Source organism: Chlorocebus sabaeus, chromosome 24, assembly GCF_047675955.1.
Source record: "Chlorocebus sabaeus isolate Y175 chromosome 24, mChlSab1.0.hap1, whole genome shotgun sequence".
Classification (NCBI taxonomy): domain Eukaryota; kingdom Metazoa; phylum Chordata; class Mammalia; order Primates; family Cercopithecidae; genus Chlorocebus; species Chlorocebus sabaeus.
In genome coordinates this window covers 44,053,565-44,079,538 of record NC_132927.1, presented here as the reverse complement: position 1 = coordinate 44,079,538, position 25,974 = coordinate 44,053,565, and the positions used below count along the sequence as shown (strand labels likewise).

Here is a 25,974-nt window from a genome sequence, read left to right as displayed (position 1 = left end):
AGCTCAAACAGTCGTCCTGCCTCGGCCTCCCAAAGTGCTAGGGTACAGGTGTGAGCCATGGCACCCAGCCCCAGGCTATTAATCTTTTTTTTGCACCTGCCGCTTATTTCTGTACTGTGACAAGTCCCAGCATTGTGTTGTGGGACTTACACAGTATACTGACAGTTACCTCAGACTTGGTCATGTCTGTGCTCAGTGCATATTAAGAGCTCAACCAAAGTGTGCTGAATCAACAGCCAATGAACTTGATCTAATAAAAATGAGGGCCCAGGAGATATAAATTAGCAAAGCATTTTCTCCTGAGCATTCATACATCTTTTAATATTTGTAGGCAGTTTAAAATTGAGCTCCCAAGCAAACATTTGAGAACAGACACCTTGAGCAAACCGTGAAATCGGTGAAAATAAGAATTTATTTTAATTTTTTTGAGATAGGATCTTGCTTTGTCACCCAGGCTGGAGTGCAGTGGCATGATCTCAGCTCACTGCAACCACTACCTCCCGGGTTCAGGTGATTCTCCTGCCTTAGCCTCCCGAGTAGCTGGGATTACAGGCGCCCACCATCAGGCTCGGCTAATTTTTGTGATTTTAGCAGAGATGGGGGTTTCACCGTGTTGGCTAGGCTGGTCTCGAACCCCTGACTTCAAGTGATCCGCCCGCGTCGGCCTCCCAAAGTGCTGGGATGATGCTTGAGCCACCATGCCCGACCTGAAGACCGGCATTTATACCCATGGAATGCAGGAAAGGACCTTGTAATTGTTAACAAGTGACACTTAGTGGCAGATGAGACCTAATGAAGCCAGGCCCACCTTCCACACCAGATTATAAATTCCCCCGGAGCAGAGAGTAAATGTTTTATTCACCAACATGCCCAGATCCCTCGCAATGCCTACGCTTGACAAACACCTGTTGTGAACAAGTGCACGAGGCAGCCTAGCTAGCAGCTAGAGTATTTCGAGGTCATCCTAACTGGGTTCCACTTTTCAATTTTTGTTTTTTGGGTTTGTTTGGAGACAAGGTCACCCTCCACTTGGGAGCAAAGTCTCCCAAGCTGGAGTGCAGTGGTGGGAACTCTGCAATCTCAACCTTGTGGACTCAAGTAATCCTCCTGCTTCAGCCTCCGGGGTAGCTGGGGCCAAAAGTGCCCGCCACCTTGCCGGGCTCCTATTTTGGGTTTCCGGTAGTGCTCTCGCTATTGTGACCAGGCTGGTCTCGAACTACTGGGTTCAAGCAATCCTCCCACCTCGGCCTCCCAAAGTACTGGGATTACAGACGCGAGCCACTCGCCCGGCCGGGTTCCACTTCTGAAAGCTTGGAGAGCCGCTGGGCCTTCCAGGAAAAGTGCTCCACCTCCCGACTGCAGGCAGAGCCCCCGGCCCGGCTATCTTTCCAGGGCCTAAAGCTAACATTCGGTCGAGACGCGAAATGAGGAATTCGGGTCAGGGTGGCAAAGCAAAGCGCGATGACAGTGAGGACGACGTCTAGACGCAAACACATCAAATCGGGCCGAAGCCCGCTGTCGCCTCGCGGGCTAAACCTGGCAACCCGGGCAACGCGCGACTCCGGCACCAGACGCTCTCCGAGTCAAACTACATCCCCCGGCGTGCACTGCAGCGCCCGCCCCTGGCCGGCCGGCGGGGCCCGGGAGGAAGGCGGCCGAGCTGCCCGTCCCGCAGGTCCCCTAGGGCCCTTACTCTGCGGCCTTTCCCCACCCCGGACCGGGCACTTCTCGGGCTCTGCGACTACCATTCGCCCCGCTCGCTCCCTCAGGAGTCGCCTAGGCCGCGCAATCTGCCGCCTTCTCGTCAGGCCTTCGCGCCGGCGCTCCCGCAATCACGGGCTAGAGAGGGTGGGCGTTCCGGCTCGGGAGGACCCTTCTGCGGCCCCGGAAGAGCCTCGTCCTGGGCAGCGGTGGTGCGGCGGTCGCCGTTATGGCCACGGGACTGGGCGGCTGACCGCCGGGCTAGGAGAGGGCCCAGAGCCCCGAATCTGGGTGGCCGCTGCTCGAGCGCGTCCTGCGCCATGGCCGCCTCCGCCGCCTCCTCGGAGCATTTCGAGAAGCTGCACGAGATCTTCCGCGGCCTCCATGAAGACCTACAAGGGGTGCCCGAGCGGCTGCTGGGGACTGCTGGGACCGGTGAGGCGCGGGTGGGCCACGCCGTGGGGAGCGCGGCCCCGCGCGCTTTGGAATCTTCCCCCACCTTCCTCCCAGACCCGGGCCGCGTCTCCTTCCTCCGCGTCCTCAGACACGCCCCCTAGGGCTGGCTGGGTCGCAGCTCCGGGTCTCCCTGCCACTGAGAGTGAATTGGGGACGCGCCCGGGGACGCGGGTTTCAGTTCCCTGGGATCCTTCTATGGCCTTCCACATTTTCTCGTTTTTTTCCACTGCGGCAAACAGAGCAGAGGGGCTTTTACATCTGCGGTCCTGTAATGTAGCGTGGGTTTCTTTCGTAGCTGTTTTTGTTTGTTTTATGCATTTAGAAGCACTAGTCTCAAGACAGGTCTAGTTTTCACCAGACTGACAGAGGATCTGTAGTACAGAAAAAGGGTTAAAAACCCAAAAGAGTCATAATTTGGGGTGTTGGTATATACCTGTTATTGGAGGGTAGAGAGCTGGCCTTTAAAACCTTATTGTGGCGTTTAGATGTGGTCTTGTTTTGAACGTTTTTACTGCTGAGACTATTTACTACCCCTTAATTTCATGGTTCAGGTTGCTACAAGTTTTGTCTGGAGGAGCTAGAGTTTTCCGGCCCTAGATCCATAGGAAGACCTGCTATATATAGTTCTTGGCCTCCGGATATATAGAACTTGATGACAAGGACAAAACTTTGTTTTATTGCTTTTATTTAAGGGTTAGAGCTTGAGTGTTTGCTCAACGAATTACTCAAGGTCATAGGAATTGAATGATTCTGGTGAGAATGAAATGCATGTATTTAATATATATTTATTGTGAGGCTGCTGTGTGCCAGACACTGTTCTAGGTGCTGGTGAATATTGCAAATTACAGTGAAAAAGACATGCACGTCCCCATTCTAGTGGGTAGTGATAAACAATATATAACTATTAAGCGGCAGTGTTAAAGAATACAGGAAAATAAATCAGAGTAAAGGAATAGGGGATGGGACTTCAGTTTTATTTTATTATTATTATTATTTTTGAGACAGAGTCTTACTCTGTCATCCAGTCTGGAGTGCAGTGGTACGATCTTGGCTCACTGCAACCTCCACTTCCCAGATTGAAGAAATTCTCCTGCCTCAGCCTCTGGAGTAACTGGGATTACAGTTGCGCCACCACCCCTGGCTAATTTTTTTTGTATTTTTAGTAGAGACGGGGTTTCACCATGTTGGCCAGGTTGGTCTCTAACTCCTGACCTCAAGCGATTCGCTTTCCTTGGGACTTCAGTTTTAAATAGGGCGGTTGTGAAAGTCCTCTCTGAGGAGATGGCATTTGAACTGAGACTTGAATGAAGAGAGGGAGTAAACCAGAAATCTGGGAGAAGTGAGTGTCAGAAGGAGGGAATAGCACTGCAAATGCCCTTAAGCAGAAATGAGCTTGGTGTGTTCAACGAAGAGCAGGAAGTTCCATGTGTTTGGGATGAAGTGAGCAAAGGAGAGAGGTAGGCAGGGCCAGATCACATAGGGCCTTGTGGACCATGGTGAAAGACTTGTGCCTTTTTCTAAATATGGGATGCAGTTAAAATATATTGTGCAGAAGCATTGTGGGATCTGATTTATGTGATTGAAAAGTTGACTGCAGGCAGGGCACGGTGACTCAGGTGTAATTCCAGTGCTTGGGGAAGCAGAGGCGGGCAGATCACTTGAGGTCAGGGGTTCAAGACCAGACTGGCCAACATAGTGAAACCCTATCTCTACTGAAAATACAAAAATTAGCCAGGCATGGTGTCAGTTGCCTGTAGTCCCAGCTACTCAGGAAGCTGAGGCAGGAGAATTGCTTGAACCCAGGAGGCAGAGGTTGCAGTGAGCTGAGATCGTGCCGCTGCACTCTAGCCTGGGCAACAGAGTAAGACTCTGTCTCAAAAAAAAAAAAAAAAGAAAAGAAAAAAAGAAAAGAAAACTAGACTGCAGGCTAGGCGTGGTGGCTCACACCTGTAATCCCAGCACTTGGGGAAGCTGAGTTAGGAGTATTGCTGTATTGAAGGATTTTGAGACCAGCCTGGGCAACGTGGTGAAACCCCATCTCTACAAAAAATACAAAAATTAGCCAGGCATTGTGGTGCGTGCCTGTAGTCCCAGCTCCTGGGGAGGCTGAAGTGGGAGGATCACTTGCGCCCTGGAGCTGGAGGTTGCAGTGAGCCAAGATCGCACCACTGCACTCTAACCTGGATGACAGAGCATGACTCTGTCTAAAAAAAAAAAAGTAGACTGCATTTTCAACCTGGCACTGAATTTTTGCAGTGCCCATTTCTATAAGGCTAAATAATGCAAAAGAACATTGCTTGAAAAATAGAAAATTGAATTCATTATTACTATGGTTTGAATGTCCCCTCTAAAACTTATGTTGAAATTTATTTGCCATTTTAATCGTGTTAAGAGGTGGGACCCTTAAGAAATGATTAGACCATGAGGGCTCCATCCTCAGGGATTGGATCGTTATCCTGAGAGTGGGTTGGTTGCTGAGAGAGTGGGTTAGTTCAGCCCTCTCTGGCTTGCCTGCTCTCTTGATCTGTTGCTCTTCCACCTTCTGCCATAGGGTGACCCATGGGTAGCAAGAAGGCCCTTGAAAGAATCAGGCCCCTATCAGGCCCCTCAGCCTTGGGCTTCCCAGCCTCTGGAACTCTGAGAAATACATTTGTTTTCTTTATAAATTACCCAGACTCAGCTATTCTGTTATAGCAACATAAAGCTAAGATAGTTACATTCATGTTTGTTGTCTCCGCAGCCTTTTTCTCCATCCTGCAAAGAGGACAGTCGGAAATATGTGAATTTTTTTTTTTTTTTTTTTGAGACAGAGTCTTGCTCTGTCACCCAGACAGTGATACAATCTCAGCTCACTGCAACCTCCACCTCCTGGGTTCAAGCGATTGTCATGCCTCAGCCTCCCAAGTAGCTGGGATTACAGGCGCATGCTACCACACCCAGCTAATTTTTGTATTTTTAGTAGACACGGGGTTTCACCATGTTGGCCAGGCTGGTCTCAAACTCCTGACCTCAAGTGATCCACCCGCCTCGGCCTCCCAAAGTGCTGAGATTACAGGCGTGAGCCACTGTGCTTGGCAGAAGTAGGTGAATTTCTACCCAACAACAAAATATTCTAAGTTGCTGGCAACAGACATAGTTGTAAATAAAGTATATACGTATCCTTAGAATTGTGATAAGAAGTCCAGCAACTTTACCTCTTATTCACTACCTCGTTCACACTGCTCAATAAATATTTGTTGAATAAATTGAATTTATCTAAGAAAACACATGGTGCCTCATCTCTGAATCCCTCTTTTTCTAGTTCAGAGACCACATCATAAAGTTTTCAGCGCTTTAATGCCCATCATGAATTATTAGGCACAGCATAACGTACATAATACAGCCCTTGCATGTAGCTTATGCTGTGTAATTGAATTAAGTTATTTTTCAATAAACACTGAGAATTATTATGTATCAGCCACTCTCTGGGCCCTGAGGACTTCCAGAGTACTTACCTTAAAAAGAAACAAACAGCCGGGCACAGTGGCTCATGCCTGTAATCCCATCACTTTGGGAGGCCTAGGCGGGCGCATCACAAGGTCAAGAGATAGAGACCATCCTGGCAAACATGGTGAAACCTTGTCTCTACTCAAAATACAAAAATTAGCTAGGTGTGGTGACATGCGCCTGTAGTCCCAGCTACTTAGGAGGCTGAGGCAGGAGAATCAACTGAACGCAGGAGGTGGAGATTGCAGGCAACAGAGCGAGACTCCATCTCAAAAAAAAAAAAAAGTAAACAAACTTACAACAAAGTGTGTGATTAATCCTAAAATAAATTTCTCAGAGACTATAAAAAAGGCTGGACTTGAGCATGGGGAAGAGAGGGAAGCTTCAAAAAACTTCAAACTGAATATAAGGGGTTGAATGGGAGTTTGCTAAACAGGGGAAATGCAAAGAGGCAACACAGGAGTTAAAAAATGGAATGGGTACCCCCAACTCTGGAGCTTAGAATGTATATGGAAAAGTAGTAGTAGATGGGGCAGGTGAAACAGCCAGATTGTGAGGGGATCTTAGTGTGACATTGAGACATTTGGACTTGATATGGAAAGTCAGTAAAGGACTTAAAGCAGTTGATTGATATGGATTTTCTTTTAGAAGGAGGGCATTAATGGCTAGACAGAGGACGAGAGAGAGCACAAGAATATGGGTATAGGGGACTGTGTTAAGAGCCTTTTGGGCAGTTGCCTTGGTAACACAGGAATTTGTTTGACACAGGGTCTCACTCCTATCTCCTGTCATCCAGGCTGGAGTGCAGTGGCACCATCACTGCTCACTGCAGCCTTGGCTTCCCAAGCTCAAGTGATCCTCCCACCTCAGCCTCCTGGGTAGCTGGGGCCGCAGGTGCATGCCCCTACGCCTGGCTAATTTTTTGTATTTTTAGTAAGGGTCTCCCATGTTGTCCAGGCTGTTGTCGAGTTCCTGGGATTAATTAAGATCCACCCACCTCAGCGTCTTAAAGTGCTGGGGTTACAGGTGTGAGCTACAGTGCCCGGCCCAAGAGGTGGTTTTGAGGCAGAAATTAGGGAGAAAGATTCCAGGGTGTCTGCGTTTTTTCACGTGGTCAACTGGGTGAACGATGAACTTAAATAAGAAACATAAGAGGAGAAGCAGAGTTTGGGTTGTGGATGAGAATATCGAAGGTACCTGGAGAACAGAGATCATGACATAATATATGTCCATTCTAGCCTCACAGAGTATTTCTTCATGGGTGCAGCACACCAACATGGCACATGTATACATATGTAACAAACCTGCACATTGTGCACATGTACCCTAGAACTTAAAGTATAATAAAAAATAAAAATAAATAATAAATAAAATAAAATATAGGGGCCAGGTGTGGTGGCTCATGCCTGTAATCCCAATATTTTGGGAGGCTGAGGCAGGAGGATTGCATGAGGCCAAGAGTTGGAGACCAGCCTTGGCAATATGGTGAGACCTATCTCTACAAAAAAAAATATATTAGCTGAGTGTGGTGCTGCTCACCTGTAGTCCCAGCTGCTCAGGAGGCTGAGGCAGGAGGATCACTTGAGTCCAGGAGTTCGAAGTTTTAGTGAGCTGTCATCACATCATTGCACTCTAGCCTGGGTGACAGAGCAAGACTTTGTCTCTAAAATTAACAATAAAACATTTATGAAGAAATATGTGAATTGAGAGGCCATATAGTATAATATTTAACAGCAAGAATTCAAGAGCCAGATTGCCTGAGTTTAAATCCACCTTTTAGTAGCAGTGTGACCTTGGACAGGTTACTTTAACCCAATTAGTTTTCCCTGAAAAATGGGGATAAATCTTAGTGTCTACCTCATAGGGTTTTTGTGAGGAGTAAATGAGTTAATATATGTAAAGTCCTTAGAATACTGCTAATATAGATAATAGAACTACTAGCCGTGTTATTAAATGAAAACTAAGAATACCAGCCTTGTATACAACTACTCTTACCTTTTTCTTTTTTTCCCAGAGCAGTTATTTTCTGACGTATTAGACACTTAGTACATTTATGATATTTACAGTATATTGTTTGTCTTCCTTTCACTAGGACAGTGGTTTCATTGTGGTCCATGAACCAGCAGCATCAGCATCATCTGGGAACTTGTTAGAAATGCAGATTCTTGGGCCCAACCCCAGACCTGTTGAATCAGAAACTTTTAACAAGCAGTGTGTTTCACAGCCCTCCAGGGGGTTTCTGATGAAGGCCAAGTGTGAAAACCACTGAGCTAGAATATAAGCTCAATATTATGTCTTTTTTTCACTGTGTTTCCTAAGCACCAGAACAGTGCCTAGCACAGACTAGGTGCTCCATAGATATCTGTTGGATGATGGAATATGTGAATAGTGTGAATTGTTGGAAAGAAAATACTAATATATGATTGTGATTTGTTTCTAGTCTACTGTTGTCCACATTTTCATTACTTTAAAAATGGATATATTCTACCTATTAAAACAACAAAAACAGTATTTCTCTAAAGTACAGTCTCCAGTCACTTTCTGCCTTTGAAGGATATTAGAGACAATGTGTCCTATTTTAGGAAGTTTTTGTGGCAGTGACTGTCCATTACCACATACAATAATTATTAATCCATTTAATATCTCATTAAGTACCTATGGCCATAATTTCTAGTCTTGGTTTTACGATCTCTGAAGAGGTCTCTTCAGTTAGTTTGGAGTACTATTATGTGCTATAATTTCTTAATCTAATCAATAATGTTAAATGCCTGTGGTCATGGTTTCTAGTTTTGTTTTTGTCATACCTGAAGACGTCTCTCCCTGTGTCTTAATGGGTATCGTAAAAATATTCAAAGTTTTCCATTTTAAATCATTTAGATCAGTGTGTATAACACAAGACCCTATTATTTTCGGAGCCAGAAAAAATAATCACTATGGAGTACTGTAGTCTGCTGGCCGATAAACACCAATTACTTACAGACTGTAGAATTTCAACTATTCTAACTCCTCATATTTTCTACTGAATTTTGTGTTTGCTCTTAGGTTTTCGTAAGTATTTACTTTCAGAAACAGTGGTGGTTCCTATTTATTGAGCCCTTATATTTGGCACTTGCTAAGTGAATGTTATGTGTATTATTTCTTTTAACCCTTTTAAACAACCCTTACAAGGTCAGTAGTCTTATAGTCCCTATTTGCAGATGAGGAAACAGGTTGGTTGAGAGGAATCTGTTGCTTTTAACTCCTGCATGGTGTGGGATCTAGTCAACTGTCAAGGTATAGAAATAAAGGGTGTAAGTCCTCCATTTTGCCACAGTGAGGCGCCAAAAGCAAAGTAACCACATGTTTATGAGCTGGTGAAACTGAAGTTATTTCCACAATTTTAAAGGGCCAAGATTAGGCATTCTTGGACTGGAAATTCAAACCCCCATAAGGAAGAGAGGCTGCTCACCTTGGTCAGACATTAAGGTAGGCTTTCTGTAGTTCTGTTTTTCAGAGCTGTCTGTTTCTATTTTACTCCATGTCAGCATCCACCCAGTTTCCCAAAGGAGACAGAGTTGGTCCCAGAGAGTCCCTCACATGTGACTGATTTGGGCAGGTTTGTGGGGTGGGGGATAATGGTATTTGAAGTGGTTCATTCTTGCTCATGGTGCGCATTCTCCCCAGGATGCCACCTTTCTGTTTGTAGTTGATTGTGACATCAATTCTAACTCCCTAAAAAGAGGAAGAGGTGTTTTGTTTTTTAAGCAAATTTTTTCCAGTTGTTAAAGGCTATACCCTGGGCGCACAAAAATGCCCCTCAGTTGTGTACCGTATACGGTTGTTTACTGTACAGGAAAGCCTTGGACTGGGAGTCAGCAGACTCGCACTCCAGAACTATTGCTGCCGTACATTTGCTGTTCCGATGACTGGGGAGGCACTCAGGTTCTCCAGGGTCTAGTGTCCTCAGCGGTAAAGGCAGGAAGTTAGACTTGATGATCGCTGAGGTACATCCTAGCCCCAGCATTCATTGGTTTCATAATTCTGAGCCTGAAGAATTTTTGAAAAGCAGCTGTCGATCCCTCTCAGTTGGGTAGAGATCAGCTTCTTGAATTATCTGCCTCCCTGGCTTTATTATCACAAGAAATGATTTCAAAGGCTTCTGTTTTGTTTTGTTTTAAATCTTAGAAGTCCAGAAAGGATCTCATAAATGTAGTGAAGCTCTTTAAAAGTATGTTAAGTTATAGAGCACTCATAAGAGGAAAGTGTTTTATGAAATCAGGTAGGACATGGAATATTCCAGCACACAGAGGTTAGTGAAAGGAGAGAGGTTCTGTGGTCTTCTTCTCCCCCTTTCATTTATGTAGTTACTTCCTGGAACCATTCTAGAATTTGCCTCTTGAGAATGCAGATTTTCATACCCATTAACAAAGGAAGAATAAAGGAGGAGACTTGATGACTAAACACAGTTGTAGAAAAATCTAGGAAAGGAACGAGCTAGGAAGGGAATGTACGTATGTGTACAGTACTGCTTCCTACTGTCTGGCTTGGATCAGGAGTGAGCATGCCTGAATTTGGAGATGTGTGGACTCAGAGCAGTGATGATGCTCAGCACTTTTGGGACAGCTTATTACAAAGTGATATAATACTGCTCCATGGAAGTAGCCGGTTTTGACTGTAGGTATTATTTCAGTACTGGTAGCTAAGAACACAGCCCCCTCACGGATAGTAATAGCTGCTTTGGTGCTCATTTCAGTTACATCATAGATGGTCAAGAGTCATACCGTTTGCCGTGGTGAACCTTCCCCTACTTTTTTTTTTTAAACAACAAACAGAGCCATGGGTTTTGTGAGTAATATGGAGAAAAATGTCTGGAGTATCATGTGTATATTAAGGGGGTGTCACACAACAATGAATGAGACGTAGTAAAGAGTGTGTTGTCATTTGCGCTTTCAGGCAGTAGCCACATCTAAGGAGGTTTATAGTTCTAGGATCTATGGCACAGTAAAAATGACAAAATAAATTTATGTGTTTCAGAGGAACTTGGTCTCAAGCTGAGATTATAGAACATATGCATCCAAAATGATTTATGGTCACTTAAAAAGTAGGATACATGGACAGGTGTGGTGGCTCACACCTGTAATCCCAACACTTTGGGAGGCTGAGGTTGAGGATTGCCTGAGTCCAGGAGTCAAGACTAGCTTCGGCAACTTGTGAGGTTGCCATGAGATAGTGAGGCCCCATCTCTAGCAAAAAAAAATTAGCTGGGGCCGGGCGCGGTGGCTCAAGCCTGTAATCCCAGCACTTTGGGAGGCCGAGACGGGCGGATCACGAGGTCAGGAGATCGAGACCATCCTGGCTAACACGGTGAAACCCCGTCTCTACTAAAAAACTACAAAAAACTAGCCGGGCGAGGTGGCGGGCGCCTGTGGTCCCAGCTACTCGGGAGGCTGAGGCAGGAGAATGGCGTAAACCCGGGAGGCGGAGCTTGCAGTGAGCTGAGATCCGGCCACTGCACTCTAGCCTGGGCGACAGAGCCAGACTCCGTCTCAAAAAAAAAAAAAAAAAAAAAAAAAAAAAAAAATTAGCTGGGTGTGGTGACTTGCACCTGTAGTCTCAGTTACTTGGGAGGATGAGGCAGGAGAATTGCTTGAGCAGGTGGGAGGATTGCTTCAGTCTGGGAGGTTGAGGCTGCAGTGAGCCGTAATCATGCCACTGCACTCCAGCCTGAGTGAAACTCTGTCTCAAAAAAAAAAAAAAAGATACAACTGACATTAGATGCTGTTGTGGTTAACAAAATGTAAATCCATATAAAGCATTACAGTGACATTACATCTTAGGTAGGATTGGATTCAAAAGTCAGGGCTTGACCGGGTACAGTAGCTCACACCTGTTATCCCAGCACTTTGGGAGGCAGAGGTGGGTGGACCGCATGAGGCCAGACTGGCCAACATGGTGGAACCCCCTCTCTACCAAAAAAATAGAAAAATTAGCTGGGTGTGGTGGCGCACTCCTGTATTCCCACCACTCAGGAGGCTGAGGCACGAGAATCACTTGAACCCGGGAGTTGGAGGTTGCAAGTGAGCTGAGATGATGCCACTGTAGTCCAGCCTGGGCAACAGAGTGAGGCACAGTCTCAAAAAAAAAAAGTCAGGTCTTAAGATGAAAATCAGAGTAGACAAATCATCTAAGAAAATCTCAGGACAGCAACTGAATACCCACAGGCCATTTCTTCATAAGCCCAGCTCATCTGTTCTCTTTGCAGTGGAATGGCTGAGGTGGATGGATCACTTGAGGTCAGGAGTTTGAGATCAACCTGGCTAACATGGCGAAACCCTGTCTTTACTAAAAATACAAAAAAATTAGCCGGGCATGGTGGTGGGCGCCTGTAACCCCAGCTGCTCGGGAGGCTGAGGCAAGAGAATTGCTTGAACCTGGGAGGCGGAGGTTGCAGTAAACCGAGACCGAGCCACTGCATTCCTGTCTGGGCGACAGAGTGAGACTCTGTCTCCAGAAAAAAAAAAAAAAAGATTGCTCTTTAGTGAGTGGAAGTGCTGCTGGCTTGTGTTTAGGAGTCACATTGAAAAATACATAGCTGTAAAAGACCATATCCCCATACATGCTACAGCATAGATGAACCTTGACTTTATGCGAAGTGAAATAAGCTAAACACAAAGGACAATACTGTATGATTCCACTTAACAGTGTACCTGGAGTAGTGAAATTCATGGAATGGGGAGGTGTTTAATGGGTATGGAATTTCAATTTGAGATGATAAACAAGTTCTGGAAAACAGTTAGTGGTGATGGCTCCACGATGGTGTGAATGTACCTAGCCACTAAGCTATATGCTTATAAATGGTCAAAATGGCAAATTTTATGTTACATGTATTTTGTCACAATTTAAAAAAGAAACAAAGACTGTATCCCCAGACTATGAAGGTACTTCCAAAAGACGAAGTTCAAAAAGTTGGAGGTTGCAGTGAGCCGAGATCACCTCACTGCACCCCACTCTGTCTTGAAAAAAACAAACATTGTAAACGATGGTAACTTTGTGGTGATAAGTAGATTATGTGTAGATTTCCAGGGAGAACATTCATTTGGATGTATAAATTGTTTTTAAAAAATCAAACTCCTCATAAACGGAGTTAATTTTTGCTTGTTAGATATGAAGGGATGACCTACTTCCTCATTTTATAGTCAGTGAAGGAGGAGGTGCGGTCCCAAAGAAATGAAGGAAATTATCCAAGTTTATATGCTGAGTCAGGCCTGAACCTGGCACCAGAACCTCACCCCCGACTAACCAGGAAAGGCGTTTGTATGCCTTTGCCCCATACAAATGTTTACCAGGTGACAGCATTCTGGTACCACCTTCATAATTTTTGCCATCCAAGTATCATTATTATGTCACTTACATTTTCTTTTCTTTTTTTTTTTTGAGACGGAGTCTGGCTCTGTCGCCCGGGCTGGAGTGCAGTGGCCCGATCTCAGCTAACTGCAAGCTTCGCCTCCCGGGTTTACGCCATTCTCCTGCCTCAGCCTCCCGAGTAGCTGGGACTACAGGCGCCCGCCACCTCGCCCGGCTAGTTTTTTGTATTTTTTAGTAGAGACGGGGTTTCACTGTGTTAGCCACGATGGTCTCGATCTCCTGACCTCGTGATCCGCCCATCTTGGCCTCCCAAAGTACTGGGATTACAGGCTTGAGCCACCGCGTCCCGCCCTTTTCTTTTTTTTTTTGAGGTGGAATCTCGCTCTGTAGCCCAGGCTGGAGTGCAGTGGCACGACCTTGGCTCACTGCAAGCTCTGCCTCCCAGCTTCACGCCATTTTCCTGCCTCAGCCTCCCGAGTAGCTGGGACTACAAGCACCCACCACCACACCCGGCTAATTTCTTGTATTTTTTAGTAGAGATGGGGTTTCACTGTGTTAGCCAGGATGGTCTTTTGTCTCCTGACCTCATGATCTGCCCACCTCGGCCTCCCAAAGTGCTGGGATTACAGGCATGAGCCACTGTGCCTGGCCTTGTCACTTACATTTTCTTTGTGTCAACTTATTTCATGTAAAATACATTTATTTAAAACAATGTTATTTAAAAATGAAACTTGCTATCGTATTTTTAGATGGAAAACTTGTAGTATAAGCGATCAGAAAATACAATGAAGACAATACTGTTTTAGTTAGATGTTGTTGTTTTGAAGCTAAAGCCTGTTCTATTTTTGTTCAAAGGGGAGATTAGTAATTTTTAGGTATTAAAGATACAGTTGGCCGGGCGCGGTGGCTCAAGCCTGTAATCCCAGCACTTTGGGAGGCCGAGACGGGCGGATCACGAGGTCAGGAGATCGAGACCATCCTGGCTAACACGGTGAAACCCCGTCTCCACTAAAAAATACAAAAAACTAGCCGGGCGAGGTGGCGGGCGCCTGTAGTCCCAGCTACTCGGGAGGCTGAGGCAGGAGAATGGCGGGAACCAGGGAGGCGGAGCTTGCAGTGAGCTGAGATCCGGCCACAGCACTCCAGCCTGGGCGACAGAGCGAGACTCCGTCTCAAAAAAAAAAAAAAAAAAAAAAAAAAAAAAAAAAAAGATACAGTTAACCAAAGGGATGGAATGGGAAAGGCTGAAAGGAGAATGAATAACGTCTCATTGTTTGAGTCATTACCAGTGCCACACCCAGAGAAAAACAAGCACCATACCAGGCAGTCTCCCAGCAAGCAGAGTGGATAGAATTTTTAATTTGTTTTGCAGAAAAGTAGTAGATACGAGTTAACATAGAAGTGCTTCACTGTGGGAGTGAAGGTAGGGGGTTTCAGAGAGTCACTATTGATAAACATTCTTTTTTTTTTTTTTTGAGACGGAGTCTCCATCTGTCGCCCAGGCTGGAGTGCAGTGGCGCAATCTCGGCTCACTGCAACCTCCACCTCCTGGGTTCAAGCATTTCTCTACCTCCGTCTCCCAAGTAGCTGGGATTACAGGTGCCTGCCACCACGCCCGGCTAATTTTTGTATGGTTAGTAGAGACAGGGTTTCACCAGGTTGGCCAGGCTGGTCTTGAATTCCTGACCTCGTGATCCACCTGCCTGGCCTCCCAAAGTGCTGGGATTACAGGCATGAGCTACCACGCCCTACCATAGGAAGCTTATTCTAAGCAGAGGGAATGGCCTTTACAAATGTGTGGAAATAGCAATAAGCATTTGAAACTTATCTATCTTTTCTAGAAGAGAAGAAGAAGTTGATCAGGGATTTTGATGAAAAGCAACAGGAAGCAAATGAAACGGTGAGAACAAGGAACAAATTTTGTTTCTTCTACCTGGTGTTGGTCTTTTCCAGAAGTAATGCTATGAACTGATCACAGATTAACTGTTCCTGTCCATTGATCTTGATTTTGACTATTTCTTACTAAATGAAGCCAGTTGATAGGGATGGTTGTTGAGGGGGTTTGACAAACACAAATGGGTAAAGCCTGAAGACGCTCGTGAAATATGACTCTTTGGAATATATTGCTGATGTGAGTAGTGAGGGCATTCGCATACTTTTACCCAAGCAGTCTTTTAAAATCTGTTGTTTCTTTTGCTTGTTTGTGTTTTTGAGACGGAGTCTTGCTCTGTCGCCCAGGCTGTAGTGCAGTGGGCAATCTCGGCTCACTGCAAGCTCTACCTCCTGGGTTCATGCCGTTCTCCTGCCTCTGCCTCCCGAATAGCTGGGACTACAGGCGGGCACCACCACACCTGACTGATTTTTTGTATTTTTAGTAGAGACGGGGTTTCACCGTGTTAGCCAGGATGGTCTCGATCTCCTACCTCATGATCTGCCCGCCTCGGCCTCCCAGAGTGCTGGGATTACAAGACATGAGCCACTGTGCCCGGCCTAAAATCTGTTTTTAAGAGCTGGCCATTAAGATAGGTTACTGGTCAGTGTGGTGGCTCACGCTTGTAATTCCAACACTTTGAAATGCCAAGGTGGGAGGATCACTTGAGGCCAGAAGTTCAAGACCAGCTCGGGCAACCTAGGGAGACCCCCATCTCTACCATAAAAAAAAAAATTACCGAGGTGTGGTGGTGCATGCCTCCGGACCCAGCTACTCAGGAGGCTGAGGTGGGAGGATCACTTCAGCCTGGTAGGTCAAGCATGTGGTTAGCCACAATTGCACCACCGCACTCCGGTCTGGGTGGCAGAGCAAGACCCTGCCTCAAAAAAAAAAAAAAGTTACTGTTCTTTGTTAAACTTACTGTCACAGAAAATGTAGTTTAGAGGCAATTCTAACCATGTCCCTTTCTGCCTTAAAAGACAACATAGTAGCTGGACTTGGTACCTCAGGCAAGACGTGCACGAGTCTCATTTGGCACCCAAAGTTTGTCAGAAGTTGGTTCAGTTTACTGAACAGTTTAATAACTGCTTCTCTTCACCTGTGACTTTTCTTTTTTTTTTTCGCTTCAGCCCTATGGAAGCAAGAGTTCTTTGACTCCATCTCATTATACTCTAGCTTCAGCAAACCCATTAAGATTGGGGCCAAAATTCTGGTCCCTGCTAGTACTCTGCAGAAATAATTGCCCCTGTGTTTGCTACCCCAGAGCAGATAGAGAAAAAAATTCTCTTTTGGCCAGCGAACTTCCTTCTTGCTTGTTCAGTTTCCCAGTTATCACAGTGAAGTTCTGAGAAGGAAGCATATCTGCATCCTTTTCTCTGTTTTGCATCTGTTTTAAGAAAGACCAGGCCACCAGACTGTGGAAACTATCTTCTTCCTAATGGGGGTACCAGGAGCTTTTCTTAATACCTGTGTGCAGCTGGGCATATCCATGATACCTGTTTGTAGCCATTCTCCTGTTTCAGTTAATACCTCGGTAGCATTTTTAAAATCTTCTAGCTACTACTGATTTGTTTGATGCTCAGATATTTGTTTTCTCCAAACTCAACAAAAGTAATAATCCTAGTCTGACCATTCCAGGCAGATGAAAATAATTTAGGGCCTCTTGTGAACATGTCCAGGTGTTACATTTTACTTGTCCCAGAAAAATAGAAGTCTGGTTCCCCTAAAGCACCCTGCTCTAGGGTAGGCCCCTGGTTGTCTCTGGACAAACTTAATTGATTTTCAGAAAGAGGAGCAGGAGAAGGGAAGAACCTTGATGCCAGACCCCTATCACTTTTAGTACAGTAGACTTCAAAGCACTTTTTGATGGCAGTGTTCAGTCATACCAGGCTAAAAACTTGGTATATTGAAGAGAGCTGAGAGAATTTGAAGATTTTGAACCCTGACTCCTTTTCTGTTTAATTTTTTTTTTTTTTTTTAAGTAGAGATGAGGTCTTGCTATGTTGCCCAGACTGTGCTCAAATGATCCTCCTGCCTCGGCTTCCCAAAGTGCTGGGATTACAGGTGTGAGCCACTGTGCCTGGCCTGGATTCCTTCTTTTTGTATAATCTTGAGCAGGTTTCTTTAAGTTTTTTATATGAAATGGAGCATTTCCTACCTTATTGACTTGTTGTGAGGATTAAATGGAGAATGTATATAAAAATGTTTAGTAAGCTATAAAGTACTTCCTGTTTTTCCATTCATTCATTCGGTTCATATATTTTGAAGGCCTGCTCTGTGCTTACTAGACAGTACGCCAGGCATTCAGAATGAGAGGAACATGCCGGACATGGTCCCTGCCTCATGGAGCATATGGTTATTTGCTTGGTGTAGTCCAAATAAATAAGTAGTTTGATTAGTCCAAACTAGGCATATTTCCAAATGAGTGAGGGAAGAACCAGGCTATCCACTCACTACTTTCTGCCTTCCCAGCTGGCAGAGATGGAGGAGGAACTACGTTATGCACCCCTGTCTTTCCGTAACCCCATGATGTCTAAGCTTAGAAACTACCGGAAGGACCTTGCTAAACTCCATCGGGAGGTGAGAAGCACACCTTTGACAGCCACACCTGGAGGCCGAGGAGACATGAAATATGGCATATATGCTCTAGAGAATGAGCATATGGTAAGTTTTAGCTGCTGCTGTTTTTTTTTTCCTTAAGGGCCTATATTGTTGGGGTATTTCATGTTATCAATGTATACTAGACTCTTGTTTCATTTTTTTCACCCTTATCCTCTTTTCTGCATCCAGGTCCTGTTATCCGCTTGGTATCTGCTCTATTTAATGCAGGCCTTTTGAACCATATGCATATTTAGATTTCTTTTTATCCTTAATATAATACAGTCTTACAATAAAAAAAAAACAGTGCTTTGTATGTAGTGGTATATAAGTGTTACCTATTCTTATTATCTGGATTCTGTATTCTGACCCATTGATCTAATTTCTTTTCTCCTTGATCTTTTTTATTCTTTCATATAAATTTTAGAATCACTTTCTCAAGTATGCCTGGAAAATTCAGTTAGGTTTCTAATTTATCAGAATATTGTTACACAATCAATCCAAGCTTTCCTTTACCTTAATGTCAAGATGGCCCAACAACTGAGATACAGTAACCAATGCAGGACGCTTCTCGAGAAGGAACTTTCTATCTTTTTATTCTGTGGAAATGGAAAGTGAGCCAGACTGCCTGTCTGGCTTTCAGGATTCTGATTTATACAATTGGACTAATTGAACATCTGTATTCTGAAACCATCTAGAGCAGCTGGATTGTTAAAGGAATAAAATGTCTGAAAGATTAAATGTGCTGCATTTGGTCTGTCTTCCACAAACACAACACAAAGTAGAAATTCTTTGGCAAGTAGCATGGCAGAGAAATAGAAAGGGGCCCACCAGTCCAGACTGAACAGAGGTAGAAAGGCTCCAATTTTAAACAAATCCTGTTTCACGATACATCCTGATTATAGTTTAAGAGACATTCAGAATGATATTGGCTTGACATGGCTGATGCCAAAACTAGACCGCTTGAGAATGAAGTATTTAAAATTTTCAAATGGATGCATGAGGGATCACTACAGACTAGAAGCTGACAGAAGATCACCTAAAGGGAGACTGGAAAAAGGCAGGCAGGTGGAGCTGGTTAAAGTGGGAGTTGTAAAAGTGACTTTAGTCATGTTGCCAAAGTTGAAAAGGAAGTCCAAACAATTTTGCCTTAAAATTATGAGTTTCAGAAATTATTAAAACATAATTTAGGTATCCATACCTTCAGTAAAATTATTGTTCCAAATCTGTCTGAAGTTCATTTATGTGATCTGATCTTTTCTTGGTCATTTTTTAGCCTACTCAGTTGAAAATCTGCATCTTTTATTTTGAAAACCTTTTTCCTTCTTCCTTTGTGCTAACCTAACTGGTTTTATTTGAACCTCATTCAGTGGTTTCCTCATCTGCTGGTCTGTATGCCATTTATTAAGTCAAAATGCTACAGAGCGCCGGGCATGGTGGCTTATGCCTATAATCCTAGCACTTTGGGAGGCCAAGGCCGGTGGATCACCTGAGGTCAGGAGTTCAAGACCAGCCTGGCCAACATGGTGAAACCCTGTCTCTACTAAAAATACAAAAATTAGCTGGGCGTGGTGGCAGCTGCTTGTAATCCCAGCTACTCGGGAGGCTGAGGCAGCAGAATTGCTTGTACCGAGGAGGCAGAGGCTGCAGTGAGCTCTGATCGTGCCACTGTACTCTAGCCTGGGCGACAGAGTGAGACTCCGTCTCAAAAAAAAATAAAAAGAAAAGGAAAAAAAGAAAATGCTTCTTGCTACTTCTGCTCTGGGAGCCAATCTTTTGGCTTCTTGATGGTCCTGCCAGTGGTCACCTGCTCTGTAATAGGCCTCTGTGAGCTGGGTTCCTTTTGAGTGTGTGTGTGTGTGTGTATGTGCGCACGCGTGCTTTGAACAGCTAAGAAGTTGGAGCTGCCTCCATTTCTGTCAGTGGTTGTTAATTCTGGCCTGACAAGGCTACTTTTGTCTTCATGCTGTCCGTGTTTAGGATTACAGGTGGAGTAAAACTTCGGTGGGAATTTAGAAAATTAGGGCAGTTGAGAAATTAGGGCAGATGGGGAAGCTTGCTCAAGCCCCAGATACTAATTTCCCTGAGACCAAATCACCCCCAGTGTGGCAGCCTCAAGGCTTTTTGTTTGACCTTAGGTGAAGTTCTTTTGGGGGCTCACCAAGACGGTAACCACATACGTTTTTTCCAGAATGTGGTAGTGTCTCAGACTTCTACAAAATTTCTTTAGATGCTGAAAAGAAGAATTTAGTCATCTAGGCAATACCACCCCGAACCTGCCTGATCTCAGAAGCTAAGCGAGTCAGGCCTGGTTAGTACTTGGATGGGAGACCACCTGGAAATACCAGGTGCTGGAGGCTTAAAACAGAGAACAGAAAAGCTTGTTCATGGTCCTTCAGTCCTCAGTACTAGTCAAGTGGGAATCTTCAGTGAATTAACCTTTTTCTAGGGCTGCGGAGTTTAGTTGGTTTGCTCATAGCACTATCGAAGTTACAGGCTATATGCATTAATCAGGTAGCTCCCACATGTGGGCTGCCACCTTTCAGAAGTTGGTAGTCCAGGAGACACATGAACCAGTTCAGATTCATCACAAACACAGGGAAAGTGCTCCAGTATTTTTAATCCATCTTTCCTTGCCTCATGTAAGTGTAAAAGACAGTGGAGCAGGGGTATTGTGATCCTATTGATTCATTTCAGGTTCTGCTTTAGTCTGTGACCTTGAAAAGAATCATTAGCTTCTTTGGTTCTGTCTTAAAAGGAATGAAAATTATTGCTCACTGTATTCCTTCTAACGTGGGGAAGGTCATGAGGAATATGCTGGCAATGAATTTATAATGGAGAAAGTCTAACATTTCTCTTCCATACTCCTTTCAGAATCGGCTACAGTCTCAAAGGGCAATGCTTCTGCAAGGCACTGAAAGCCTCAACCGGGCCACCCAAAGTATTGAACGTTCTCATCGGATTGCCACGGAGACTGACCAGATTGGCTCAGAAATCATAGAAGAGCTGGGGGAACAACGAGACCAGTTAGAACGCACCAAGAGTAGAGTAAGTCTGGGCAGACAGAGAAAGGGGCAAGTATGGGGAAATTAGGGGGCCACTGCACCTGGAAACCATACTAAGACCAAAAGCTACAGCAGTTCTGTATTCAGGGAATAGTCTTTTTTAAGTTCTTATGCTTTTCTCAATTTTTATTTATTAATTTTATTTATTTATTTATTTATTTTTGAGATAGCATCTCACTGTGTCACCCAGACTGGAGTGCAGTGGCATGATCTCCACTCACTGCAACCTCCGCATCCTGGGTTCAAGCAATTCTCTTGCCTCAGCCTCCTGAATAGCTGGGATTGCAGGCATGTGCCACCACACATAGCTAATTTTTGTATTTTTAGTAGAGACGGGGTTTCGCCATGTTGGCCAGGCTGATCTCGAACTCCTAACCTCAGGTGATCCATCCGCTCCAGCCTCCCAAAGTGCTAGGATTACAGGCATGAGCCACTGTGCCTGGCCGCTTTGCTCAGTTTTTAGTTTGCTTGGCCGAGAGATCTCCCTTAGAAGCAATTTTACCCCTAAGAATTAGACATCATTGGAAATTTTTGCTTCAGTGAAGGGAAAAAAAGATGGAAGAAACCTGATTTCTACACTTATAAGATTACAGGAATTAATAAGGATAAAGTGGCTGTATTCGCTCTTTGGCAAGAGAAATAATATGTCAAAAGGCACTTAAGGATTCAAAGCTTCCAATCTGAGATTTTAATTTTTCACACATCTAATAGAGTATTCTGCTATTCTTACGAAAACATCATCTACTTATACCCTGTCATTTGGAGCCAAGGCTATTTTCCAGATTTCGTAAAATAGTACCACAGTTTATAGATTTATAAATTATGCTTCAGTCCTGGACTATAACCCTTTACTATTATCTAAGTAAAAGTAAAAAAAAAAAGTAATAGGGAAAAAAAATCTCTAAGGATTATCCAGTAAGGTAAACTGGATCATTGTGGAAAGAAAACAAATATTTAAACCAAATGATGACTATATCAGGGACCTCTAGTCTACTGTCACTCTGAGAGCCTCAGAAAAATAACTCATTTATTTTTTCCTTTCCATAAATGAGTTAACCTACGTAGGAATTTTTTAGTTTTTTAGAGACAAGGTCTTGCTCTGTCACCCAGGCTGGAGTGCAGCAGTGCAATTAGAACTTACTGTAGCTTCAAACTCTTGGGCTCAAGTAATCCTCATGTGTAGCTGGGACTACAGGCATGTGCTACTGTGCCTGGCTAATTGTTTTAATTTTTTGTGAAAACGGGGTCTCACTATGTTGCCAAAGTTGCTCTCGAACTCCTGGGCTTGAGCAATCACTCCACCTTGGCCTCCCAAAGCGCTAGGATTACAGGCATGAGCCACTGTGCCTGGCTGGAATTTTTTAATTAGTACAATTTGCCAATTGAATGCTGTATTCTTAATAGCAGAAGGCAAATCAATTTGAAAAACATACTGTGGCCAAGATTTGGATAGGAAAATACCAGCTCAGTGTGAAGATTTGAGTAGATTTTCTTAGTAGCTACAATTCTCCATTAAGTCAGAGTAGTGTCTGCCCTCTTCAGTGAAAATTCACAATAAAGTACTACATTCAAGGAAAGCTATGGAGAATGTAACTTGCTTTCAGATTGTGTGGGTTTTGGTTTTTGAATATACCAGGTAGATTGGTTGAATTTAAAAGCCCAGGAGGCCAGGCTCACACCTGTAGTTTTAGCACTTTGGGAGGCTGAGGTAGGAGGATGGCTTGAGCCTAGGAGTTTGAAACTAGCCTGGGCAGCATAGCGAGATCTCATCTCTACTAAAAATCAAAAAAAGTAGCAGGGTGTGGTGGCATGCACCTGTGATCCCAGCTTACTTGGGGACAGGTGGGGGTATTGCTTGAGCCTGGGAGGTCAAGGCTATAGTGAGCTGCGATTGCAGCACTGCACTCCAGCCTGAGTGACGGAGGGAGACCCTGTTTCAAAGAAATAAAAGCCAAGGAATGAGCTGAGAGGTTTGCTTACCAAGGCCACTGGGGAATGGGAACAGATGGCAGGTAGCCATCTGCTGGAGGTGAAATATCCTCCAGCTGTCCAGATTAGTAGCAGGCAGTTGAAAGTTCCATGGAGGTTCTTTTCACAATTCAATGCAACTGTCTCTTAAGAGGGTAAAGAAAAAAGATAACCAGATCCCAAAAGTAGTAACAGGCCAGCCTACAAAAACAAATGCCAACTCAAGAGGCTGTCCTGGAATTTGGCTGATGAAATTCAAATCTTTAGTTGCTCTATAGTCACTGGCTGTCCAGTCTGCTGGCTACACTTGAAGCCTTCCCTTTTGGAGTAGCCACGGTAGAAGATTAGCTCAGTCTCAGGAGTCCATCCCCAGTAGCAACCTAGGAAGATGATTCCTAAGCCTACTTGATGAGTACTAAAATATCTTGTCCTTTCCAGGTTCTTCTACTTACACTCGAAGGCCATCATTTAAATTGGCTTGATTTCTTGGAATTTTTCAACATATATCCCTTAATGCCTAGTGTTAATCTAGGGATATTCAGTTGTACAGAATATACTTTTTAAAGAAGGAAATAATCACTATTTTCTCTTCTCAGCTGGTAAACACAAGTGAAAACTTGAGCAAAAGTCGAAAGATTCTCCGTTCAATGTCCAGAAAGTAAGTTTTATTAAAGTCATGAAATTTCTCTTAACTCAATGATTTTCAACCAAAAAGCTTAAAATAGTGACTTACAAAGGTCCTAATAAAGCACCTCAACAGTTGACACATAGTCCCCATATACTCAGTACCACCCAGCAGACCAGAATAAATACACTAAGGAATATGGTCTTGGATAATTAAATAGCTCAGGATAAAATAATTTGTTAAAAGTATATACTGCTTTGACTTGGAGCAGTGAAAAATTTCTCCACTGAAAAGATAATTAATCACAGCTGATGTTCTTTAGAGAAGGCAACACATGGGAATAACAGCTTCATGTTCCTTGAAATATATTTGTATAATCTCGGCCAGGCGCGGTGGTTCACACCTGTAATCCCAGAACCTTGGGAGGCCAAAGCGGGCAGATCACAAGGTCAGGAGTTGAAGACCAGCCTGGCCAAGATGGTGAAACCCGTCTCTATTAAAAATACAAAAAAATTAGCTGGGCATGGTGACGGGCACCTGTAATCCCAGCTACTCAGGAGGCTGAGACAGAGAATTGCTTGAACCCAGGAGGCGGAGGTTGCAGTGAGCCAAGATGGCGCCACTGCACTCCACCCTGGGGGACAAAGTGAGACTCTGTCTCAAAAAAAGAAAAAAAAAAAAAAGAAATATATTTGTAAAATCTTGATTAGAAAGCAGTTTTCACCTGCATAGTACTTGCTTTTGGCTCTGCTTGCCCTTCATGGGAGTCAGCTCCTTTTCTGGGAGCTCTGTCTTGTAGGGAAGAAGTAGACTTTTAAAAATAAAACCCTTGGGGAGTTGTCAGGGTTGGTGGGCAGTAACTGAGCCAAGGCACTGTCAGGTTGCCCAGAGGACCATGAGCATTGCTTCACGCAGGCATTTTGAAAATAAAGGTCCAGAAAACACAAGCTGTTTCAGGAGAAGAACAGAATTCCAGTGCATCTAAAGGGTGGTGGAGCTGATGACCTCCTGAATAGAGCCACCGTGGTTCTCAATTAGTGAAACAGCATATGCCATGCATCAGCTGGCTGTGGTTTCATTTCCCAAGAAACGGGATGGACTTCAGTCATCACAGCAGTGACTTGATTCAGTTTCATTCAGCTCTCTATGGACTCCTAGTCTGATAAATAACTAAGTCCTTCTTTGAGGATCAAAATTTGAATTGTACTAACTGCCACCAATAAAGTAGTCTTTATCAAAAATAAAAACCAAAATCCTTGAGTGCTAACAGACAAATCCAGGGCAGAAATATTGCCACTGAGGTTGAAGTTGGGGGTAAGAGGGTATTGTATGTGACCTTGGGCACAGGTGGCCTAGCATGAAAGAAAACTACAACCCAGTCATGGAACTAGCAGAAGGGGTGGGATTTTCCTACAGTGATAAATTCCTTGTGGAATAGGGAGAAACCTAGAGTGAACATGAGAACTAGAGGTTGGATTCTTCGTGTAAACAACAGATAGTAAAATTTTTAAGCTCCTATACTACCTTTATAACATATCCATTTGGGTTGATGTAGTAAAATTTTTAAGCTCCTATACTACCTTTATAACATATCCATTTGGGTTGATAGGAGAGCAAAGGGAAAAACAGGGCAGAGGGAAGAAGTTTCCAAGGGATTGAAAGGTATTACCCAGGCTTCTAGTTACTTATCCTAGGGCTGGACCCATCCTGAGCTGGATGTATATATGATTACTTTTTCTAGCTAACCCCTCTTTCTAGAAAAGCTATTTTTAAAGGAAGTAACTACCATTTGAACACATTTCATAATCCATTTTTATGCTTTGGTTTTTATTGTCTCAGTTTAACATTTCTGCGAGGTAGACAGTATTATCCCTAAATGACAGCTAAAGAACCTTATGAGTACTTCCTGGTAAGTGGCTGTGTGATCAAACAAACAGCCTCAGAGTATCCAGCCATGGTTCCAGGTCTAACCCCAAAATGTTTAGAAGGAAGGTTATCCAAACTTCTGACTACTCCCCACTTTGCTTCTCTTTATAGAGTGACAACCAACAAGCTGCTGCTTTCCATTATCATCTTACTGGAGCTCGCCATCCTGGGAGGCCTGGTTTACTACAAATTCTTTCGCAACCATTGAACTTCTATAGGGAAGTGTTTGTGGACCAGAACTTTGACCTTGTGAATGCATGATGTTAGGGATGTGGATGGAATAAGCATATTGCTGCTGTGGGCTAACAGTTCAGGGATGCACTGTGTAGCCAAACTGTGGGAGGAGGGAGGAAAGATGGAAAACCACTTAAATGTGAAGGAACAGCAACAAGACCAGTATGATATACCAAGGTAATAAATGCTGTTTATGACTTCTTTAAATTTACATAGTACTGTAGCATATTAATACCCTGTGAATTGCAAAAAGCCAAATACATTTACAGTAGTATTGGTCACCAAAATAGAGGGGAAACTTTACAATTGTGAGAATGTGTAAATGTTCTCATTAAGGCAGTATTGACCCAGACAACCATTTTGTATCTATCTGTCCCCTCAATGCCTCATAATTCTGGAATGCCCGTTGTGAAACATGTCAGTGCACAGTATATCCTAAATTCTCACACGTGCTTGATTTTCTGATTCATCTGGTGAACTGGGAGTAGGAAGTTGGCCATAGACAATATGCCCTCCTTCTCTTGTCTGACCAAAACTTGAAGCAATCACATCCACTGCCAGGTTAGCTGTAGTCTTCGCCTCTTCCTCTGAGGTGGCCAACTGAGGATTGACTTCAACAAGATCCAGTGCCGACAGCAACC

The 25,974-nt window shown here is 44.1% G+C and overlaps 2 protein-coding genes across 4 annotated transcripts in view; one reads left to right on the top strand and one right to left on the bottom strand.

Annotated features, from left to right (window-relative positions):
* Window positions 1-1,629: 1,629 nt before the first annotated feature.
* On the top strand, window positions 1,630-25,544 carry VTI1B (vesicle transport through interaction with t-SNAREs 1B). 2 transcript variants are annotated; one of them, XM_007987075.3, is made up of 6 exons: window positions 1,630-2,136; window positions 14,829-14,887; window positions 17,390-17,581; window positions 20,390-20,563; window positions 23,145-23,206; window positions 25,211-25,544. In XM_007987075.3, the coding sequence occupies exons 1-6, from the start codon at window positions 2,022-2,024 to the stop codon at window positions 25,305-25,307; spliced, it is 699 nt and encodes a 232-aa protein (XP_007985266.1). In that variant the 5' UTR covers window positions 1,630-2,021; the 3' UTR covers window positions 25,308-25,544. The 2 variants fall into 2 exon arrangements, with proteins under 2 accessions (XP_007985266.1, XP_007985267.1); XM_007987076.3 differs by lacking the exon at window positions 23,145-23,206 and having other exon boundaries at window positions 1,659-2,136.
* Window positions 25,504-25,974, bottom strand: part of ARG2 (arginase 2) — a 33,633-nt gene continuing 33,162 nt past the window's right edge. For both annotated transcript variants that reach the window (XM_007987077.3, XM_007987079.3), the window contains exon 8: window positions 25,504-25,974. In XM_007987077.3, coding sequence (XP_007985268.1) covers window positions 25,769-25,974 — 206 coding nt within the window. In that variant the 3' untranslated portion in view covers window positions 25,504-25,768.